This window comes from Protomyctophum parallelum (genome assembly GCF_964188405.1).
Source record: "Protomyctophum parallelum genome assembly, chromosome: 13".
NCBI classification, from domain to species: domain Eukaryota; kingdom Metazoa; phylum Chordata; class Actinopteri; order Myctophiformes; family Myctophidae; genus Protomyctophum; species Protomyctophum parallelum.
Window position 1 is genome coordinate 21,776,520 of NC_139708.1, and position 21,048 is coordinate 21,797,567.

The 21,048-nt window shown below is 40.6% G+C and overlaps 2 protein-coding genes across 2 annotated transcripts; one reads left to right on the forward strand and one right to left on the reverse strand.

The window, feature by feature from the left end:
- Positions 1-319: 319 nt before the first annotated feature.
- Positions 320-15,152, reverse strand: LOC310869366 (splicing factor U2AF 65 kDa subunit-like). Its single transcript, XM_083780069.1, is given in 14 exon segments — positions 320-1,983; positions 7,354-7,596; positions 8,548-8,634; positions 8,733-8,855; positions 10,056-10,078; positions 10,081-10,122; positions 10,125-10,146; positions 11,353-11,432; positions 12,278-12,416; positions 12,546-12,662; positions 12,781-12,932; positions 13,291-13,394; positions 13,492-13,708; positions 14,962-15,152. Coding segments are annotated over 14 exon segments (1,530 nt in total). The 5' UTR covers positions 15,011-15,152; the 3' UTR covers positions 320-1,851.
- A 1,107-nt stretch (positions 15,153-16,259) lies between these two features.
- On the forward strand, positions 16,260-20,125 carry dhrs7ca (dehydrogenase/reductase (SDR family) member 7Ca). Its single transcript, XM_083780067.1, has 7 exons — positions 16,260-16,387; positions 17,942-18,125; positions 18,269-18,381; positions 18,570-18,780; positions 18,940-19,032; positions 19,143-19,295; positions 19,614-20,125. Exons 2-7 carry the CDS (start codon positions 17,960-17,962, stop codon positions 19,814-19,816), a joined length of 939 nt encoding a protein of 312 aa, XP_083636193.1. The 5' UTR covers positions 16,260-16,387; positions 17,942-17,959; the 3' UTR covers positions 19,817-20,125.
- Positions 20,126-21,048: the final 923 nt, after the last annotated feature.

A 21,048-nucleotide genomic window follows, 5' to 3' on the forward strand; every position in this document is an offset into this window, starting at 1 on the left:
AGCCTATGCTATAACAATGTAGTATTTACATGCATGCATCAACATGTTTGTTTTCTTTGTCCTACATTGTATTGTATATTGATACTATCAATGTAGCCTACTTATATTGTATCGAGTTGATACAATAATACAATGGCCCCATCCTCCTTTTCTGTTCAGGATCAGGTTTTCCAAGACATTTATTTAATTTCGAATTTGGAAAATGTCCCATATTTCCCTTTTTCCTACATTTACAGTGACAGCAATTGTGTCTGAAAAAATAAATACATAGAATGACATTTGGAGGCAAGCATTTATTCAAGGCATGGCAGTGGCAGGGATTGTACAGGTAAAAATGTTTTAAATATTTAGCCATCCAAAATGTATAAAATACTGTAATTGATTAATATAATTAATTTGATATGTTGCACTTGTTACATTTAAAGCAAATTATTTGTTGTGACTGCAAACTTCGTAACAGGCTATCCAAATGCATGTGTACATCAATTGTTTTGGATATATTTATGGTCATGCCCGTACTGTTTAGAAAGCTTAAAATAAATGTAAAAAGAAAAAGAAAAGAAAAAAAGAAAAGCTTAATATCTACAGAACTAAAGGTGCAATTTTTTCAATGTGCATATCACATTTAACCTCTTCCATTATGATGCGAGGACAGATTTCTGTTTCTGAAAACTACAGTATAAATTTTGTAATTAAATATCTTATCTATTGCTGGTAGTTCCAGTGTCATGTCTTGTCACCTTCAACACTTCCTGCCCTTCTTTACCTTTACATGGTGGAAGCTCAACACCTTAAAGGGATAGTTCAGATTTTTTGAACTTAAGTTGTATGAAATACTTGCCATTAATATAGTGGTTGCAACTGTAATAATTTATTGCCCAAGTCCCATGGTGGGAGTTCTGCTCTGGTTTTGGTCAATATTAAGTAGTTCCGGTCATTTTGTGGGGGCACTGGGGCCACGCAGTAAAAGTAAATTAATCCACAAAACGAACGTAATTTGTATTGTTGACCTTTTTCTAAAATATTAGCGCGACTTTCGTTCAACTTTGACCCCTCTATCACATGGAACTATTTTTTGGGCGTAGTGATATGGACACAAAAAACATGGTTCCGTGTGATAGAGGGGTAAAAAAAGAACGAAAGTTGCACTAATATTTTAGAAATAGGTCAACAATACAAATAACGTTAGTTTTGTGGATTCATTTCCCTTTACTGCGTGGCCCCAGTGCCCCCCACAAAATGACCGGAACTACTTCATATTTCACCAAAACCTGAGCAGAACTCCCACCACGGGACTCTGGCAATCAATTAATACAGTTGCAACCACTATATTAATGGCAAGTATTTCATACAGCTTAAGTAAAAAAAAATCTGAACTATCCCTTTAAGGAGTTTATATGCCAATTGAAGGTAATTTTCAATAAGAGTACATGATCGTAATAATATTATTAATCTTCAGACATAACTTTCTATTTACAACTTTGCAAGAAGTACATTGGATGTCTTCTAATGAAATGTTTTGGGGTTAATTTGTATCCACAAAACAACTAGACATTTGCTATCCTATACAGTAAGCAGTACAACTTGTTTGACTTAATCATTGTTTTTAAGGTTAAGGAATAATTTGAACGTGTGACTGGAGGAAAGACTACTGGTAATACAGAATATAGTACACATAATATAGTACACACTCTTAAGAGTACAGCAGGTAAAACATGTGTATGTCTTCTTCAAACAAGTATTTTCCAGCTCTAGTTAATAGGGAACGGTTCACGGTTCACTTTGTGGGAACAAAAAGGTAGTGGACACAACCTTCCAAGATGTGCCCAGCCATGAGACCAGTCTGTCCACTCAGAACTCATGTCTATGGTACATATCAGGATCATAGTATTTGGTGACCACCACTCTGTTAGCAAACTTGCGGCCAGTGAGGGCCTGCATGGCTTTCTGACATTCTGCAGCGGACACGTACTCCACAAAGATCTGGAAAAAAATAGGAGGAGGAGGAGGGGAAGTGAAGTATGAAAATAAAAAGCAGTACAGTAGTAGGCTACTGTACCTACACCTATTTTGTATTATCCATTATTGAGATGCAAGAAAAGGTGCACGATTTACACACACACGCGCACGCGCACACGCACACACACACACACACACACACACACACACACACACACACACACACACATTTTTAATTAAGAAAAAGTTTGAGAACTAATGAGCATTTGCGCCTGTCGTAGACATGCGCAGAGCAAGTTCAGTCAGGGAACCTCAGTCAGCGCGCCGGCGCTCTCATCCACATGATTCACTCAGCCAATCACACGCTCACCCAATCTCTTATACCGGCTACTTTAACTGAAGGTTTTGCATTCATCCTCCTGCTTGCTTGCTTGCTGCTGCTTTTTGTATACTGTGCGCTGCTGTATACAAAGTGCTCAATTCTACGACTGCTGCTAATGTCACCAGTCTCGCCATTGCTGTGGCGTCTGGGCGATTAGGCTATGCACTAAACGTTGCTTTCATACAATTCTGGTAAGTCAGTGAGTTTAATTGGTTGGAAGAACGTGCACTGCTTTTGTTCACCGACGGAAATAACCTAGATTAAGTTGAAGCTGCTGCTTAAATGTCCTCCTCTGTTGCCATTTGTATCGTTGTGCCTCGATCACACCGAGATCGCTTTTTTTTGTTAGCCAATGAATTTCACGTCGGGTCCTGTCCTGCTCACAGCACTAGTCAAGGAAGCAGCTTACTTGCCGTCTGCTCTGCTTTCCGCCGTTCTTCACATGTAAATCCAGGCCAAAGTTTATAATCCGTTTTATGACTGGTCACGCTTGGTGCGCATTCTTGTCTTGGCTGCTACTAGTCAATATGTGGACGTAATATAGATTCAAGGCAACGGGATTAAAAGCATGCATTTGTCCACAGTGTAGAGTAGGAGAGTGGCAACACGCTTTGTATAGTTCCAACATTGTTCCTTGGCTGGAACTATCCCTTGAGATAGAACGAGCACTTCCGCATTCCATTGTTGCCAAGTGAGTCAACACTAATGTCGCCACTATTACTAGTTTACTCGGAGTATGTCCGCATCGCGTCTGTCAGGTATGTTGCCACGTCTGCACATTAAAAGCGTCTTGGGCTTGTTTTATTTAAGTCACTTGCCGGGTCTGTTGTTGTTTAAACCCGCGGTTCATTCAAGGCACCCTCAATTTTATATGATGATAAACTTATTTGACGTCGTTGGATTGTTTTCATAATGATTCAAGATAGTTTTGTGGCTTGTTTTCGTTGACCCAGCTGCTTGTCTCTTCCAATATGGCAACACAAGTTCTCTGATCAGAATGAAACGTCCAATGCAGCATCAGTTAGAAGTAAATGGAGTTGACCAGAGCAACTGAGAGAGCATTGAGGTTGCTCTTGGTTGCATAGGCCCACATGGCACTTGGGTCCCAAGGAATATTTCAGTGTGAATTGTACCGTATCATGCACCTAGTGTTGGGCAGAGCCATGCTGGATATTATTATTTTTATTTTTTGGCTGGAGGAATCAATATCATGCCATTGATTCATGCTAACTACCTATAAACTAATTGATCCTGCTGTTCAAATAAATGATTTACCTGGCTATAAGGTGGATGCTTGCACATTCAGGAATCTCAATTTTTTTTTTAGTAGGCCTATTATGAGGTATTTAGGATGCGAATTGATAGTGATAGTGGGTGCCCCCCCGCCCCACTGGCCCCAGTGCGGGAGCGCACTCGTCCATTTGTTTGCATTGCACAGTGCGCTATTTCCGAACGCGCCCATTGTGTCAGTGGGTGCTTCAGGCCTCAAGCACCCCGACTCGATGCCTATGCCTACTCTTGGAGAAATAGGCGGCAAGGGTTACAGCAGAGCCATCTAATAGAAGAGTTACGATGAGCGGGCAGAAACCGAGCACTGTTCATGCAGCCTGAAAGGCGGACAAGTGGAGTTTCAAATACATTGTTTTCAACGACGGCAGTGCAAATAAGAAGCTATTTAGGCATGTGTGCAACATGACATGTTTTAAAAGTATTATTCAGGACGACTAAAGTCTCTGTAATGTGTTTGTCATACGATTACTACAAACAATCTAAAATAATGGATTTAAGAATACTAAAGCTGGGCTGTTGCCTGGGTCAGGCATTTCTGCCTACTTCTGTCCTTCTACCCATTTGTAGAAGAAGAGCCGCGCCATTGAACTGGCCCCATGAAGTGAACTGAGTTTCGTAACTCCGTCTTACTCTATGGGTCTGTTTTACAGGTAAGTACTTATGGTGCTCCAGGGAAGTGTTTAACATTAAATAAAACGCACAGTCTGTCTTTAAAGACAGGAATTGGCTCATTGCTAACATTTCTGCTATGCTTAGCCCAGGAACAGAGGCGTCGTGTTTCCTATGCTCAGCCAGGAAAAGAGGTATGGCGTTACCACGCTGCTAACACTGCTGCTAAATGATTGATTTGAATTCTATCAGTGTTACGGCTTAGATGATACTACACTGTGACTGAAGCTAATTTGCCTTAACGTCAACTTTAGCTATATCCATGTCTTTTTAAAGCGATTCATAGCTGTTCTCATGCTGCTTCTGTCTCCATTTCCTGAGCGACAGCCTTTATACTGATGAGATGAACCTTGGATGCTGGGAAGGTCCTCCCTGTGGGTTGCCGCATACAGTCTTCATCGCAGCTGCAGCCATTATCGGATAGGCTCACATTGGTGGTATACGTGGTTCTGCTGCTACTGAAACCATGAGGCAGGTCATCAGTTAATCAATCCGCATCTTCACCTAGGCTGCTTTTGTTCTATTAATTCTATATTCACATGCAGTCGCTCAGCCACCTAAGTAGTGTTTCGGTTGAAACATCTGTATCCTTGATATGTTGACATGGGCGCAGCTCCTTCTACGGTCTTGGGGGAAGAGTATGAAGGGAGATGGGTTGCAGATAAATGGCTGAATTTAATACTTGCCGGCAGATGCAAGTCTTCCGTGTTATTTGAGCTACCTTATAAGCAGCGGTAGCATGCTTTGGTCGGATAAAAACCTGGGATGGGAAACGGATCAGTCATAATGAAGGGATCTGCATCACCCATCAATAAGGACGCTCCTCTGTTCCATCTATCGACACGTTACTCAGTGGTATAACTTGGATCTGTGTTATGGATTATTTCATTCTAAGAGCTGTCTAATTCCAGGTTCGTCAACGTAGAGATGCTTGTCCTGTTTAATTTCATGTTCTAGCTCAGAGGCCATGCTGATGGTTTCGAAGCTGCCTGGTAACCTTAAATCAAACCATGGTAAATTATTCCTGCCTTCTCTTAATTGCAGCTGCAAGCTCATGAGGTTACAGTATGTTGCAGGGTCCTATTCATCTTTCCAAGTTGCTTTCTGTGTATCCTATCATAGTAGTGCTTTTAGTTAATTGTTTTAAATCTCAAAGGCATTATAACTGGCGTTCAGCTTTACTCCAGATTTTCAGTGATTATTTGTTTAATACCTTCTATGTGGTGAATCCTATGCATGATATTTCCACTTCTGACTTTGCTTGGATGCCCACCATAAAATCACTCAAACAACTCATTTCATTTGTGACAGCAACTAACACTAGTCTTGTCCTCTCTCTTCCATGCCTCATTTTCTGCCATGCTGTCCATCCGCAATGTCATGAGCCCCTATTCATGATGGATTCCGGGAAGCCATGGCCGGTCCTGCAAAAGCTGCTTCTTCTGCGTCAAGGCTGTGGGCTGCCTCCTAATCGCTACACGTCACACTCTTTAGGATCGGCACAGCAGCACCAAAAGTTCCAAATGCTACACTCTACAAGCTTGGGCTGGTGGTCTTCTGCAGCTGATGAAAGCTATGCTCTGCTAAACTTGAATGCTTTTTTCAGGCTCAGAACTAATGAGCTCTGAATTATGTTGGTTACGTTGCTGCTGCTACATGTATTCATTATTTTGCTCCTTATGCTGCAGGATCTTATTAATACTCTTAAAACAGTTTTTCTGCATGATCTTTCTGTTTCTTAGGCCGGTGGTCTCTGCTGCTTACGAAAGCTATGTTAGACTAGTCTTGAAAGATATTTTACAGGCTAAAATACTAACTAGTCGCGAATAGTGTGTTATTTGCTACAGATTTTTTTCTTACTTACTACAGAAGTACAATTAATTCTTAAAACTGTATTTTGCATATTACTGTGGCAGAACTTGCAGCGTTGCCGCATCATGATCATGCATGCGATCATGTTGCACGCTAAAATTTGCAGCTCCAGGTGGTAGACTACTGGGTACTGATTTCAGATATTAATGATAACGATAGAATGTCCCTTTCGGTGATCCTGGTCGGGTTGGGTTATTTGCGCAGTGAACCAGGACACCGTTTAGGACTCCTGGATTTCAGGGATCAACAGGCGCTGTACTGTTGAACACATCGACCTAGTCATCACATAATGCTAGAACAGGCGCTGTACTGTTGAACAGGCGCTGTACTGTTGAACACATTGACTAGTCATCACATAATGCTAGCATGACCTATGCCTGATCTATGACCCATGTCTCTGCGTGGAATGGATATCGGTATGGTCTTCCTGTTTCAGGAAACAACAGGTGCTCTGTTGTACACATGTATAGCTTAGGGTTGGTGATGATCTGCTTTTTGGGGGTTTCGGATGTTTCGCGCTGTTGGGGGATTCAGAGTCCCTATGGTCGGGACTGATGCGCTTGACCTGAGTACCTAAAAAGCAGATCCAATACATCGCCAAACCATAATAAATATATTGCATTGACTATCCTATATCAATAAATATATATATTACATCCTCCTTGAGTTGTCTGACTGAAATGAGCATTTGCGCCTGTCGTAGACATGCGCAGAGCAAGTTCAGTCAGGGAACCTCAGTCAGCGCGCCGGCGCTCTCATCCACATGATTCACTCAGCCAATCACACGCTCACCCAATCTCTTATACCGGCTACTTTAACTGAAGGTTTTGCATTCATCCTCCTGCTTGCTTGCTTGCTGCTGCTTTTTGTATACTGTGCGCTGCTGTATACAAAGTGCTCACCCACCTCCACCCCAGCTACCACCTGTCGTTTTGGATCTACTGTTTAGGTACGGGGGATTCAGAGTCCCTATGGTCGGGACTGATGCGCTTGACCTGAGTACCTAAAAAGCAGATCCAATACATCGCCAAACCATAATAAATATATTGCATTGACTATCCTATATCAATAAATATATATATTACATCCTCCTTGAGTTGTCTGACTGAACTGATTTAGATAGCATTTTCACAATCTGCCTCCGGTCTTAATGTGTATTATTATGCAAACACAGGCTTCACCTTTCCACAGCCAGGGACCTCCACGCCATCAACAGGCCGAGGGATCTCAATGGAGCGCACACTCCCGTACTTGCAGCACTCCTCGCGGATGTCTTCCAGGATCTCCTCATAATCCTCATCATCCACCAGCTCCTCAGACATCACCATGTTGAGAAGACACAGCACCTCTGTGGGAATGCCAGAGTTCTGGAGCCTTTGTAAACCAGGAACCTGCAGTGTCACTGGAGTCTCAATGATGGAAGTCTGGTTGTAGAAAGTCAAATGAGTCAATACTATAGAATGAGTCAAATGAGTCAGTACTATAGAGCTTTACGGTCCCGCCCAGGAAATGATTCCCCATTCATTTTCCTCATAGACATTTCAAAAAGTATTTATTTAAAGACCTTTTAAGCCTCGTACAAAGCCAACTCGAGTTGTGACAAATGACAACAAACACAATTTTTTGGGCCGAACAAATAATTAGAAGGGAATTGTAAATTTCTGCAAACCATACATTGACAATTGTGAGGTGTTAGCTGACCGAGTGTTGGCGCCAAGCAGTGTGATGGCTATCCTGATGACAGTCAGCAGCACTGTTCAAGTTGCATACTGATAGGTGGAGAATTAGTCTTGCGTAGCCAGATATAGAGAACTACACAGAAAAGAACACAGAACTACACCTCCTGAAATCAGAGTTAGGAAGCTTGCATTTCCGCTCACAAATATATATTTCAAAATATCTTTACATTCAAAAATATATATACTATATCAATTTCTGCTAAGCAGCAAGCTATATTATATGCTTAGATGATTTCGATTTATAGGCCATTAGGATAAACGACTGTAAAGACGAAACTGACTTTACTTCCGCTTTATCGCTTGCTCGTGTCATGATCAGAGCTTATGTGCTCCAGACTGTATGTGGGAGGCAACAGTCTGTCCACACGAGACTAGGTGGGAATCAGTTATTATAATCTATTTTGAAATTGCACAATCTATGATTGAGTTAACATGGTCAGTCTAGAAACATTGAATAGGTTTGCTTCAGAAACGTCAACATTCAATGTACAGTATCTGTGGTTTGCAGTAACATACAATAACAATGTTTTTTCTTTGGTCACGAGGTTGCAAGTTTTACTATTACCTTGAAAAATAAGGTAGGACAAGTCTCCATAACAGACTCAATAGATTATAGTTTAAATAAATCCTACTCACTGGATTGGCATTTTTAGCTCCAACACTAGCCCTTTGGACGATGAGTTTTTTGTCACCCAGCTGCATTCCGTTGAGCCCTGCTACTGCCTGACAAAACACAACACAACAAAACCAAGAAGCCTCTAAAAACCAGTACATGCAGCACTGCACTTCTCTTGATAGAAACGGTAATAGCAGCTTCTTACCTGATCGGTTGCACTGATGTCTACATATTCACAAAATGCGTAACCTTTTGACAGTGATGTGGCACTGTCCTTGACTAGATTGAAAGCTTTGAGGGGCCCAAATGATGTCAAGAGCTCCTTTACCTGCACAAGAAATGAAAACCAGCATGGACATGAGAAACACCATACATCAGCCTCACAAAGCTTACACAGCAAAATCCTGAGTGTTTATTAACTCTGATGAGTTACATGAACACTCACTCTCAGAGTTAAATGAACAACATGATTTTGCCGTGTACCCCACCTGAATAAAATAAACCTCAATTTGATTGATTCACATGAGATAAATCATACCATGGGGTATGGACAAGAAAAGCATAAATGACATGATTAAACAAGAATTTGCTTAGGTCACTTGTAGAACATATTGTTTATATTCCAACGCATACCGTGGTTTGTTTGATTTTCGAGGAAGCCGCTGGATTAAACTCATTTCAGTGTGGTATGAAAGTGCAAAGAGAGAGAGTTGAAACTTGCTTGACTGAGTGAATTAGTACAGCAAACTTTATTGTTTCTTTATTTATTGTCAAAGTTATGTTATCATTGTGTTTAATACATTTAAAAGCATGGATTGATTTGAAAAGCCTAGCCAAGTCCCTTGTGAAAGGATTGATTTATGAATGAAATTCCCATGTCCATCACTTGTTAACTGCACAATGATGTTCAGCCATATTGATACATTTATTCAGGTAAGTTCAATAATGTTTTAAAGACTATGTAGAGGAAATTAAAAATAATAATAAAGCAATATACAGTATGCCCGAAGCCATGAATTGACAGTGACATGTATTGAAGGTGGTATGGTCCTGTAAGTGTTTAAGTATAAATAATTTGCTACAGGAGACTTTGATTTTATAGGACCAGAAAGACACAATATTAACTTTTAAGTTAGTCTTGAGTGGTCATTTGTTTAAATCAAAAGAGCAATATGATGTATTCCAAATTGCCTGTATTTTGACTACATAAGCTATACTCTAAATGGTGGAAGGCAAAAGACACAAGATGAAGTTGAATTGCTCTTATTCAAAAACTTTAGCCTGATTATATTTTGCTAATTGCAGGCAGAAAGGCATCAGATAGGTATCCAGACAGCATTATGTGTAGTCTTACCTGCCGAATTCAACCACCCTCCCCCACCCCCACCCAGCCAATACTAAGAAGCAATCCTTTACCCCAACTCGTGGGCCCTAAACGCGCTCCAAAAGAATGATGGGAGAAAGAAAGTAGCCAGTAAGGGAGCCTGCTGGCTAGCAGTGTATCCGAGTGAGGATCAGAATGTCTTACTTGCCTTGTGTTACATGTTGGCATGGCAGCAGTAGATCAGTACTACTGAACAAATTATGAGCGCAGACTTAACGATCTTACAGGCCCCTAGCTGGGGACAAAGTGGGGGAACAAAAATGAAAGAGCTGTGAGTATCAAAGCAGTGGCAGCGACTGCAATAATAAATAAATAAAATAAAATAAAATAAATAATAAACACAAGGGTACACTTTACTCTGTCACAGCTAATTAGGATGAATTAGAATCGAAAATTAGAATCGAATTCACTGCACAAGATTGAAAATTTACACCATCTCCCCTCTTATGTGCCAAGATGGATCTATTGAGTGCTATGGTTTGGTCTAAGGGAGCATTTATTTATATAAATAAGTTGAATTCCACAGATCTACTTATAAACATAATTTGTTTTACTCTATATACAGTATATATGTATATATAATACAGACACTTATTATTGGGGAACAGCATCCAGGTCTGCATACCATGCAGAAACAAAGGCATGAGACTTAACAGGCCTATTATGAATTGGACTTTGCTTACCTTTTTCTAGAGGTATGGTTAACATGAGTAATGAATAAGCAGTATGTGATAAACAAATGGCTTATAGGTAGCCAAGTCACAGAAAGCCTTACATAAAGCTGTGTGTAGTTATTAAATTGATAAAGGTTGGAGATATTTTCTAGAGCTAAGGTGGAATAATATTAGCTATCAAGTGTCCAATAGCCACTTATTATGATGACAGAGACAAACTCAGATATAAATAAACATGCTTCTAATCTGAAATTGCATGTTGCCGTTGCATCATTAAATTAAAGTCTAATCAAATAGCCCTTTTAAAATAAAAATTTATGTAAAGCTTTAAACACTGCTAGTGTTTTCGCCAGTAGTGCTAATTTCAGCTTTCTTCCTCTTTTCCCAGAAGCTTTGCCCTTGCTTACACTGCCATCAGTGCCATGGCCAGAATTCCAGAGTAGATGACACCATCAAATACTGTATGTACTGCACTCACTGCATTAGAACAACCTAGATAATATCTACTTTTGGACATGGTGCAATATGTATATTCATCAACTTTTCCGGCTACTCTTATAATTCTGTTCTTAGATCTAATAGGGCATATTTTTGCAATCTTCTTCCTTTTGTGTGGGAGATGTGTTCATCCCACAATGAAATAATAAAATAAATAATCTGTGCATGTGCAACTGTGATATTTAAAAACAAACAAATGAGAGAAGAATGAGAGAACGTGATTGCAGTTGCTTTATCTGTCAGCCTGATATAGCATTTTAGGTTAATACCTGATCATCATTAAGATAGTTGGGCAGTCCTCCTATGAACAGTTTATGAGGGGAATCTGGGACTACTGTGGAGACGACACCTAAATAGACAAAAGCAACAAGAAAGAAATAAGATCCCAATCCACCACCAAATCTCAGATTTTATGATGTCATCCATATCTCTGCTGTCGGGCAGAAACCAGCTAACTCCAAATTTCAAAGTAACATTTTCAGGAAATGAAAAATATATTAAGGTTTTCTACATTTCCTGAAAAATGTATAATTTTAAAACAAAGCAATACTCCCTAGTCCCTCATCAAAGTTGGAATTGTGACTTTATATAATAGTCAGAGGGGAGAGGGGGTGGAGTTGGATGCTTTAGCAGACGGTCCAATGGAGTTAGCTGGCTTTGTCAGAAGCACTGTTTTGGTTTGTGTTTTTTAACCAATACACAGACGTAAAGGGTGTTCAATAGCATTGATTTATGAAAGGAAAAAAAGGTTTCGGCCGGACATAACTGGATACATAACATCATCACAGTAAGGCAGAAACCCTGTACCCCCATATTTTACTTTTGACTTTTTTTCCCCCCATAAATGAATGTTCCATGTTATACTTTGTTGCAAAAGTAGTGCAAAAAGGTCACAGTGTGTGGCATCACGCCATGAACAAAAATAAATAATTGAATTGAACATTTTCACCTATAATGCATATTCCCAGATAGGGACGCAGGGTTAAAAGTGGTTCCTGTGTGTTTTATAAATATTCAACCAATGAAACATTTTAAAAGCTTATGACTAACTAAACTACATTGCATCCATTGGAACACAGGTTCGTTTTACCATTTCTTGAAATGGAATGGTTTTGGACAAAGTTTGCACCAGATAGCGACAATATGTTCATGTATATAATTAGTAGCCTAGAAAGAAAACAGACACCCACAAACCTGGTACGTGGAAGGCAGGTTGCTCTGAAATACCAGGTAAAGGTCGGTAGTCATGAGGTCGTCTGATCTTCAGTGACTGACCTTGGAAAATAATTCCATCGAAGGCCATGGCCTGTGTAGTCTCATCTACTGATCGAAACTATACATGGAAAAGATACATTAGAGACAAACCAGGAAGTATCTAATGCTAGTCCACAAAGACAACTTTGTTTACAATGGAGATCTAGTAACCGAAGGAATTGTAGAAATGACAGAAATCCTCTCTCACCTCTAAAAATGCAAAGTTCTTATCCTGATTAATTTGCACAGCAAGCACAGGGTTGCTAGGGGCTTGTGACAACCCTGCAAGTCGCATCTGGGCATTAAAGAATTCTGCCATGGACTCCTATGAAAAAGAGTTAAGAACATCACTTGAACTCGTCAGTGGGTGCCTAATATAAAAAATAAATATCAGGTACCAGAGTAGGACAAATGTGAGTAGAATAATTAAGAAGCTCAGTTACCTCAGTTACCCCAAATGGAATATTGCCAACATAAAGGCGTCTGGCTTGTCTTGTCATCTGACTGCCAACTATGGGCACTTGGGTTGGTGTCACGGCAACTCCACTCGCAGTGGATGTTGCCAGCAGAGCTATTGTTGGTATCTGTCCAGCGGCTGAGAGAAAAACAAAGTTGAAAAATCTCCCCATGACTCAGATGCATCATAAGCAATGAACATACATTTGAGCCTTCGAGTTCATACAAATGTCAACTAAGGAGGGCAGGACAGTCAAGCGACATAATCTGTGCTATGATCATACAGTGAAGATGGGAGGCTGTGTGAGATTACTAATGCATTGGCGACAGCAACATGTACTGAAGGTGAGGTGAAAATGAGCATGCATTTCAACCTCCATTAGAGACATCTTTATGAGTGCCTTGCCAAAAGAGTCACCATGCTACCAGATCTTTTTTGTGTTATTGCATAAGCATAACTGTACCTCTGTACTATTAGAAAAGCTGTTAACAAATACCTTGCATAGCTTTATATTGCATTGGTGTGATGTGTTCAAAGCCAGGGGGTGGCACGTCCCAATATTTGCAGGTCCTTTTCTTCCGTGTTCTCCTTGGAGAGTAGCTAAATGTAGAGTATAAACACAGGTCCAAAGTGGACAATACATTACAGGGCTCGATACATTTCTTCTAGTGGGCTGGTGTACTGCACACCCACCCACCTGTGTTTTTTGTGATCCCGTGAGGTGCTCCTTCGAGAGACGCTCCTTTGCGACGTGCTCCTTCGCGAGGCGCTCCTTCGGTCACGGCTCTTCCGGTCCCTGCTGCGAGTGCGCTTCTCTCGGCTGTGACTTCCCCGATCTTTGCTCCAGCTACGGTGCTTCTCACTTCGCTGGGATCCACTGCGGCTCCTCTTTTTGTGCATCTCTTTCTCTCTCTCTGTGCAGTTCGACAAGGAGAAGAGCAAAGGTGCATAAACACGTCGCTTTATAGCGACAACGGTCCTCAACCTGTCTGTTTAAAACTATAATCTATAACTTTCATGTCCTACCTGGAATTAAAACCAGTCTCCCATATGAGAGAAATTATCACCAGGAGATATTGGGGCAGTACTAGATGTTAACCAGTAGGTGTCCTACCCGACACAAGGGTCTTAATTTCTTAGATTTTTGGGGCTTTTTTGCCTTTATTGTTAGATACACAGTAAGAAACGGGGAGAGAGATGGGGGGGGGGGGGGAAGACACACAGCAAAGTTCATCGGGACTCGAACCCGCAACACACTGACATGCTGGATTACCAGCCAAGGTGCCTGGACCGCTAGGCAGGCCCAGGCCGGGTCTACCTTTCTCAATGGAAGAGACCAGCTCCAACTACTAGTCTGTAGATGTTATTATCATTACTCTACCATTGATTAAAATAACGTTTTATCCATTTAAAACAAAAGTTCCAGGTTGCAGATAGATGCTTAATGGTCACTGGATCTACAGTATGGCTTTGCTATTGGTAGGGATACAGGATAAGATAGGTGCACACTATAGGGACACGATGGGCACCTTGATGTAAAATTGGCTATTTTGTCCAAAATGTTAAAACATTTAATATTTGGAAAATGGGCTAAAGTAATGTAATTTTACATGAAGTGAACAAAAACTGAACATACACAGTACATTATTATTTATCAGACCAAGTTGTATCTTTCAACATCACCAAAATGACTGGATGGATATACAGGTTTTGTAGCAACTGTAGAAATATTATACATTAATTGTCGAATGTTTGAGCACGTTCTAAGTAGGTCTAGTTTACTTTACATGAAAACATTTTCCAAATATTATTATTATTTACATTTTGTTGGGGGGGGAATAGCCAATTTAACATCGAGGTGCCCACTCTTCCTCGGCCCACCTATCCTGTTACATTGGTACTACTATACCAAACCCTGTTCCCCTGTCGGTACGTCCAGAATTGCATTATTTAGGTTTTAGCAATGTTACAAGCTAATGTTGTGTCAACGTCTATAACCATCTGGGAGGGAGACACACGAATGCCAAATAAATACACGACATGCATGTGAAGTTCGAGGACATTAGTATGCATTGCACAGTCAGTGAAGCATGCATTGACAGATGATATTCATGCATACAGAATGTCAGCGACGTAATCGCTAGTCTGCAAACACAGATTAGCTCACCTTGTCGATTCTCACTGAGCTGTTTCTCAAATTCTTCGAAATCAGACATATTGACAGCTACTTTAATTTACACATCCAATGCACGCCTGGCTTTTATCGCAATAATAAACCCAGTCCGGCTTAATGTCAGTGCGATTTCCGAGCAGTTTTTCGCCACAGTTGTATTGCGCACACACACACACACACACACACACACACACACACACACACACACACACACACACACACACACACACACACACACACACACACACACACACACACACACACATACACATAGCACCGCCCCTTGCGCAGATAGATTAAACATACTTGTTCAAGTTCAACAGTAGTGTATGAGGATCGCTCTGGCCTAGGCTAGCCGAATATAGTTACAGATCAGCAATGTTTGGCCCACCATTTATCTGTGAGCTCATACAACTTCCTCCAATAAAATCTCAGTTTAATTCAAGAGAATCAACAATAAATAAGCATATACAGGAAGAGTATACCGGTAGCTACTGTCACCCTTATATATTATAACTCTATGGTGGCACATGGGTGGCACCTGCAATAGCCTTTATTCCCTTTCCAAAATGTGAGAAGATAAGAATAAAAGTATTCTTTGGAAAATGGTATGAAATAAAAGTAGGCCTACACGATTTGAACATAAATACATGGTATGAAATATGAATCATGATCAGACCTATAGGCCAAAATGTATTCAAGCATGTTCAAAAATATATAGGCTACCAGTATACACTTATACAATATATACACATTTATTTCAGACAATTTATCAATGCATGCATGCATGAATTCATTCATTCATTCATAGCCAATTTAACACTGAGGTGCCTAGAATTCTCAGGTTCCCACTCTTCGGTATGAGTCTTCAATATGTTGGGGGTCCTCTGGTCCGGTCAGTACAGTGGTGCTGCCAAATGCTTTTAAGGGCTTACAGGTCTTACAATAGTGGTATTTCTTGCCCTGACATTTATTACGTAGCCTATGTGTGTTGTGCATGTGTACATGCAATATTCTGCACGTCCTATCCGTCCGTCTGTGTGTGTGTGTGTGTGTGTGGGGGGGGGGGGGGGGAGTATAACCTAAATATAGCCTAGATGAAGCACATAGACCACTTAAGAGCCCCCCCCCCCCCTTGACCTGTCATTCTAAACATACCACATTGACCCCCACCCCACACCCCCATCCCACACCCATTGCCCTGTCATTCTAAACATACCACACTGACAACATGTGTAGGAAAATAACTGACTCAGCTGTGTTGCTATTAAAAGAGCTCAAATCCCCCAGTATTGCTGGAGAGGGAATGCTGGCTACCAGGGACCCTCATTGAATAAGCAGGGGTTTGGAGCTACACAGCTCCTCATGAGAGGACTTATCCAGAAACACACCCAGAGGCCTGCAATAGCAATTCCAAGCAGTAAGTGGTTGTTGCTATTCATTCTTCATTGTTTAGATCAGACACCAAATGTTTATTTTACTCTGCTGACTGCTGGTCAGTTGAGCACTGATGTTTTACAGCGGAGATACTGTGCAGCAAGTTTGGGATTATTATAGGTCAGTGATTGATTCCATGTAAGACATTGATACATCTTGACTCCTGAATAATGCCGATGTTATGACATGACATTGGGTTTTTGTGAGAGATACAGTATCTATTTCTAGGTCAGTTTATATTTAGTCTCTGCCTGGACAAGCACACTGTCCTCGGCACAGCAAACAGTTGCCCAAGGCTTTTCTTCCAACCCACAGTTGGCCAAAAATAGAGAACCTGGCTAACACTCGACACTTTGATAAATTAATGTTAGCCAGGAAAGAAAAGTTTGACTCTTAAAAGTGTTTATAAAAGTGGTGTTCTCTTCTGTCCACCACAACATGTCAACTGCATGTCGTGTTGAAAAAACCATGTGCCTCACCTTTTTCTAATGCCCAGATTTTTCAATGCCCCATTTTTAATGCCCAGAAAGTTAATGACCAAAATGTTTTGACCAAAATATTAATATTACAATCTGAGAGTAACTGAGTTAAATAGTCCATTCACAAAGTCATAGCAACAGTTTAGGTTTCTTAGTGCCTTAATTCTGTTATAAAGTAAATTAGTTATTTTGTCAAAATGTAGTAGGCTAGTATATGTACATACCCTATTTGTCAGGGACAATGCAAAAAGACATTGTGTCAGGTTACAAAACATGACTCCATTTTAGGTTTCTAGCCAAGACTCATTTGTGACACCTCCCTCTGGTCAGAGTAAAACATTTACTCCAGTTAAAATGAACACATGAAAGGAGCTCCAATTAAAACAAACAATGACATTCCCATAATTATCTCATAATAAGGTCATAAAATTAAGGTCATTCTTAACATTATAAAATAACTCAAGCAGGCATATGGCTGCTGAGCATGCATACATACTATGCACAAGTCTTCTTCTGGATAAAACATTGCCAAAGACTCCATTTTAAAGCAAAATATAGGTAAAGACACTCTTTTCATACAGTATATTTTTGAAAAGGTTGATGCCTTTGCTTTTTAGGCCCAATCCAGCTCCCTGCAATTCATTGAGTGTCTGTCTAAAACAGCCTATTATCTACATCTTCATTTGCAAGCTTATTCAGTGACCAAATATTTCATATACAAGACTTGTGTCTTAGATTGTGTAGTAGATTGAACTATGTTGTTTTTATTTTTCTATAATTGAGAAAGAACATTCCAAAAAACTGTCTTTTCTGTTTTCATTTCAGAATCATAAGCATAAACTAGATTTTAAAATAAATGGTTGTAAAAGGTACAAGAGGTACACATACTGTACATACCTTCAACATACTTCAACCGACTGCTGAGATTAAAAATGTTACAAAATGGTTTGCAGTGAATAACACTAAAAAAACTAGTACTTTTAATTAGTATTTTTTATTTAAGATTACGCTGACCTGGTTAAATCATAGACACTTACACTCACTGTGTTGTTTTTTAGGATTATATCTTCCCAGAGATGGACCAACAGTGGAACATCACTGTTCTATATTTGGTACCATGTGTGATTCTGGTCACAGCTGGGCTTTGCTACCTGTACAGTCTGGTTTCCAGTCTGTTGTTGAAAACATGTGTGCGCAACAAGGTGGTGGTAATAACTGATGCCACATCTGGACTTGGAAAAGGTAGGTTCTGTTTTAAATGATTATTTGAATTCCCCGCTTCAGCATTTGATATAGAAATCTCATTGATTGCTTTAATCTCCTGTAATCATTTTTGTATCCTCACTGTCTTTTTGTTCAAATCCCCCATTAATTCATCTTCGAAGAATGTGCCAGTGTGTTTCACAAGGATGGGGCTAGGCTGATCCTGTGTGGGAAACAATGGGAGAAACTTGAAGAACTTGATAGCGATTTGACAAGCGCTTCAGACCCTACTTTAGTAAGTATCGTACAGTAAACCAATTACATTAATCACCAAGTAGACTAGTCCTTTATAGAGAGTAGATAGAGTACTGTAGATATAATTGTATGTTTTAATGTTAGGGTAGGGTGAACTGAACATCAATCAGGTCTAATTAATCACACGCTAAATGCATCTCCAACCATATTTTCTTCCCTTGTCAACAGACTTTCCCCCCAAAGCTGGTGCTGGTAGATTTTGGTGACATGGACAGCATGCCTGAGGTAATTGAAGAGGTCCTGGAGTGTTATGGCTGCGTGGACATCCTCATCATCAACAGCAGTCTAAAGGTCAAGGCACCTGCCCAGAGTGTGACTCTGGAGATGGAGAAGTTAATAATGGACAACAACTACTTTGGACCCATCACATTGGCCAAAGGTAAACCAATTAAGGAATACATTGAAAAACTAATGGAAATGAGAGAGATATGATAGATAGCTGCAGGGTTGTTGTTGTTTTTATCACATTTTTGTTGTTGTTTCTTAGTTGTCAAAATACAATGTGCTTTATATTATATTATATTATATTATGTTTCAGGTGTTCTACCCTCCATGATCACCAGGAGAACGGGTCATTTGCTCCTGGTCAATAGTATCCAAGGAAAGCTGGCTGTGCCTTTTCGCACTACATGTAGGTCAAGATATTTTATGGTGGCAAGCAGCAATATTCTGAACACATGAATGAGGAATCAGATTTTCTTGGTAGGAAACATTGACATTGCAGTGTATTCTGTGTTCCAGATGCTGCTTCCAAGCATGCAGTGCAGGCTTTCTTTGATTCTCTGAGGGCAGAAGTCCAAGAGTACAGCATCTCTGTCAGCACCGTAAACCACACCTTCATTAGCTCCTCAGCAACCGCAGAGACAGCACCCAGCAAAACATCCTTCTGGTCATGTGAGTGAAGTCAGCTAAATCCAGACATAACATAATGATCTGTATTGTGTACTTAACTGCACATATGTAGTGAAATGATATAGAATGGTGAATAAACTAAGCTACGTGAGTTGAGGAGTTTCACATTAAATTGCATGTGCATTCTGTAGACCTGTGTGTAGGGCCTCAGTGATAAACTTTTTGTTTATGGATTTTCATGCTTGGCCTCTCGCACCTGTTTACAGCCCTATAGTAAACCTTATAGGTTAGCGCAAACATCCCTACATATTTTCCTAAATGTTATCCTCCTCTCCAATTTGTGCTTTTTTCATTTTCCAGATTTGTATAGCCAGAACTCCCTTGGCATTACCCCACATGAGGCGGCCACTGAGATCGTGAAGACTTTAAGCAATAAGAAAGAAGAGGTGGTAATTGCCCCTTCCCTCCCCAAGATGGCCATCTATACCAGATCTTTTTTCCCCAGTTTATTCTTTGCTGTGATGGCTGCAGGAGTGAAGAATGCTGATGCTGAGGAAATGTAGTCCTGCCATGAGCTAAATAGTTTTGTAATGAATACATATCTTGTAATGAGATTTGCTGGGTCTGTTGACATCAAATGTTTTTTAAAAGTATTTGGAATAAATGGATGAAAGTTAGAAAGTGATAATTAGCATGAAATGAAAGAAAGGCTTGCAAAGTAGAAATTAAAGATAGCTGCACGTGCAATGCAATTCAGTGGGGTGGGGGTGCTGCTGCTCAGCATGCTCGCAATTTGGAAGTGAAAATTAAGGGTTTGGTAGGTTAGAAAGTCAATATTGAAAGAATGAAGAGATTTAAAAAGTAAAACAAAACTATTGTGTCTTTCCTTTGTCCATGCATTCACAGAAACTGTAATGATTTTAAGTTTGTGCGTGTGTGCTTCAATTTAATGTCCTGCTTTGATTATGACTGGTGATGATTTGACGATTATGATGGTTTGTAAAGTATATTCAATAAATTAATTCAGTGAGAATTATCTGGGCCTATTAACTAATAACTGGTCAACTTAGGCCTAGAGAATAGAATGAGATAATATGGGAAATAAAACTAGGCTAGCTAACTTACATGCAGTGTTGGGGAGTATAAAGCTACATGTAGCTGAGCTACGTAGCTGAGCTACATTTTGCTGTAGCTTGTGGTATTTTAGCTACATTCATATTTGTGTACCTCGTCAAGTAGCTCAGCTACTTTTTGGGTCATTTTTGTAGCTTAGCTACTCAAGTTACAAGCTACAATTTTGGGCAATAACATGAAAGAAATATATTAATTTTGACCATTGGTTGCTGTGTTAATTCTTGTACTAGAACCCCCTTTGAAAAATCAAGGACTGTTCCTTTTTCTGATTGCTTTGAAGGCATATCCGCACTTGACAAGCCAACAGCTGCCTCTAATTGGCCTCTGATTGGCCCTGGTATCACAGGGTGGGAGGGGTCTCCCAGAGGGGAGCAGGGGTCTCCCAGAGGGGAGGAGGGGTCTCCCAGAGGGGAGCAGGGTGAGGAGGGGTCTCCCAGAGGGGAGCAGGGGTCTCCCAGAGGGGAGGAGGGGTCTCCCAGAGGGGAGCAGGGTGAGGAGGGGTCTCCCAGAGGGGAGCAGGGGTCTCCCAGAGGGGAGGAGGGGTCTCCCAGAGGGGAGCAGGGGGAGGAGGGGTCTCCCAGAGGGGAGCAGGGTGGGGGGGTCTCCCAGAGGGGAGCAGGGGGAGGAGGGGTCTCCCAGAGGGGAGCAGGGTGGGGGGGTC

Coding starts and splice junctions, on each gene's coding strand:
- dhrs7ca (XM_083780067.1), top strand. CDS start 17,960: ATGGACCAACAGTGGAACATCACTGTTCTATATTTGGTACCATGTGTG. Junction 19,033..19,142: donor TGTGCCTTTTCGCACTACAT/GTAGGTCAAGAT, acceptor TCTGTGTTCCAG/ATGCTGCTTCCAAGCATGCA. Junction 19,296..19,613: donor CAAAACATCCTTCTGGTCAT/GTGAGTGAAGTC, acceptor TTCATTTTCCAG/ATTTGTATAGCCAGAACTCC.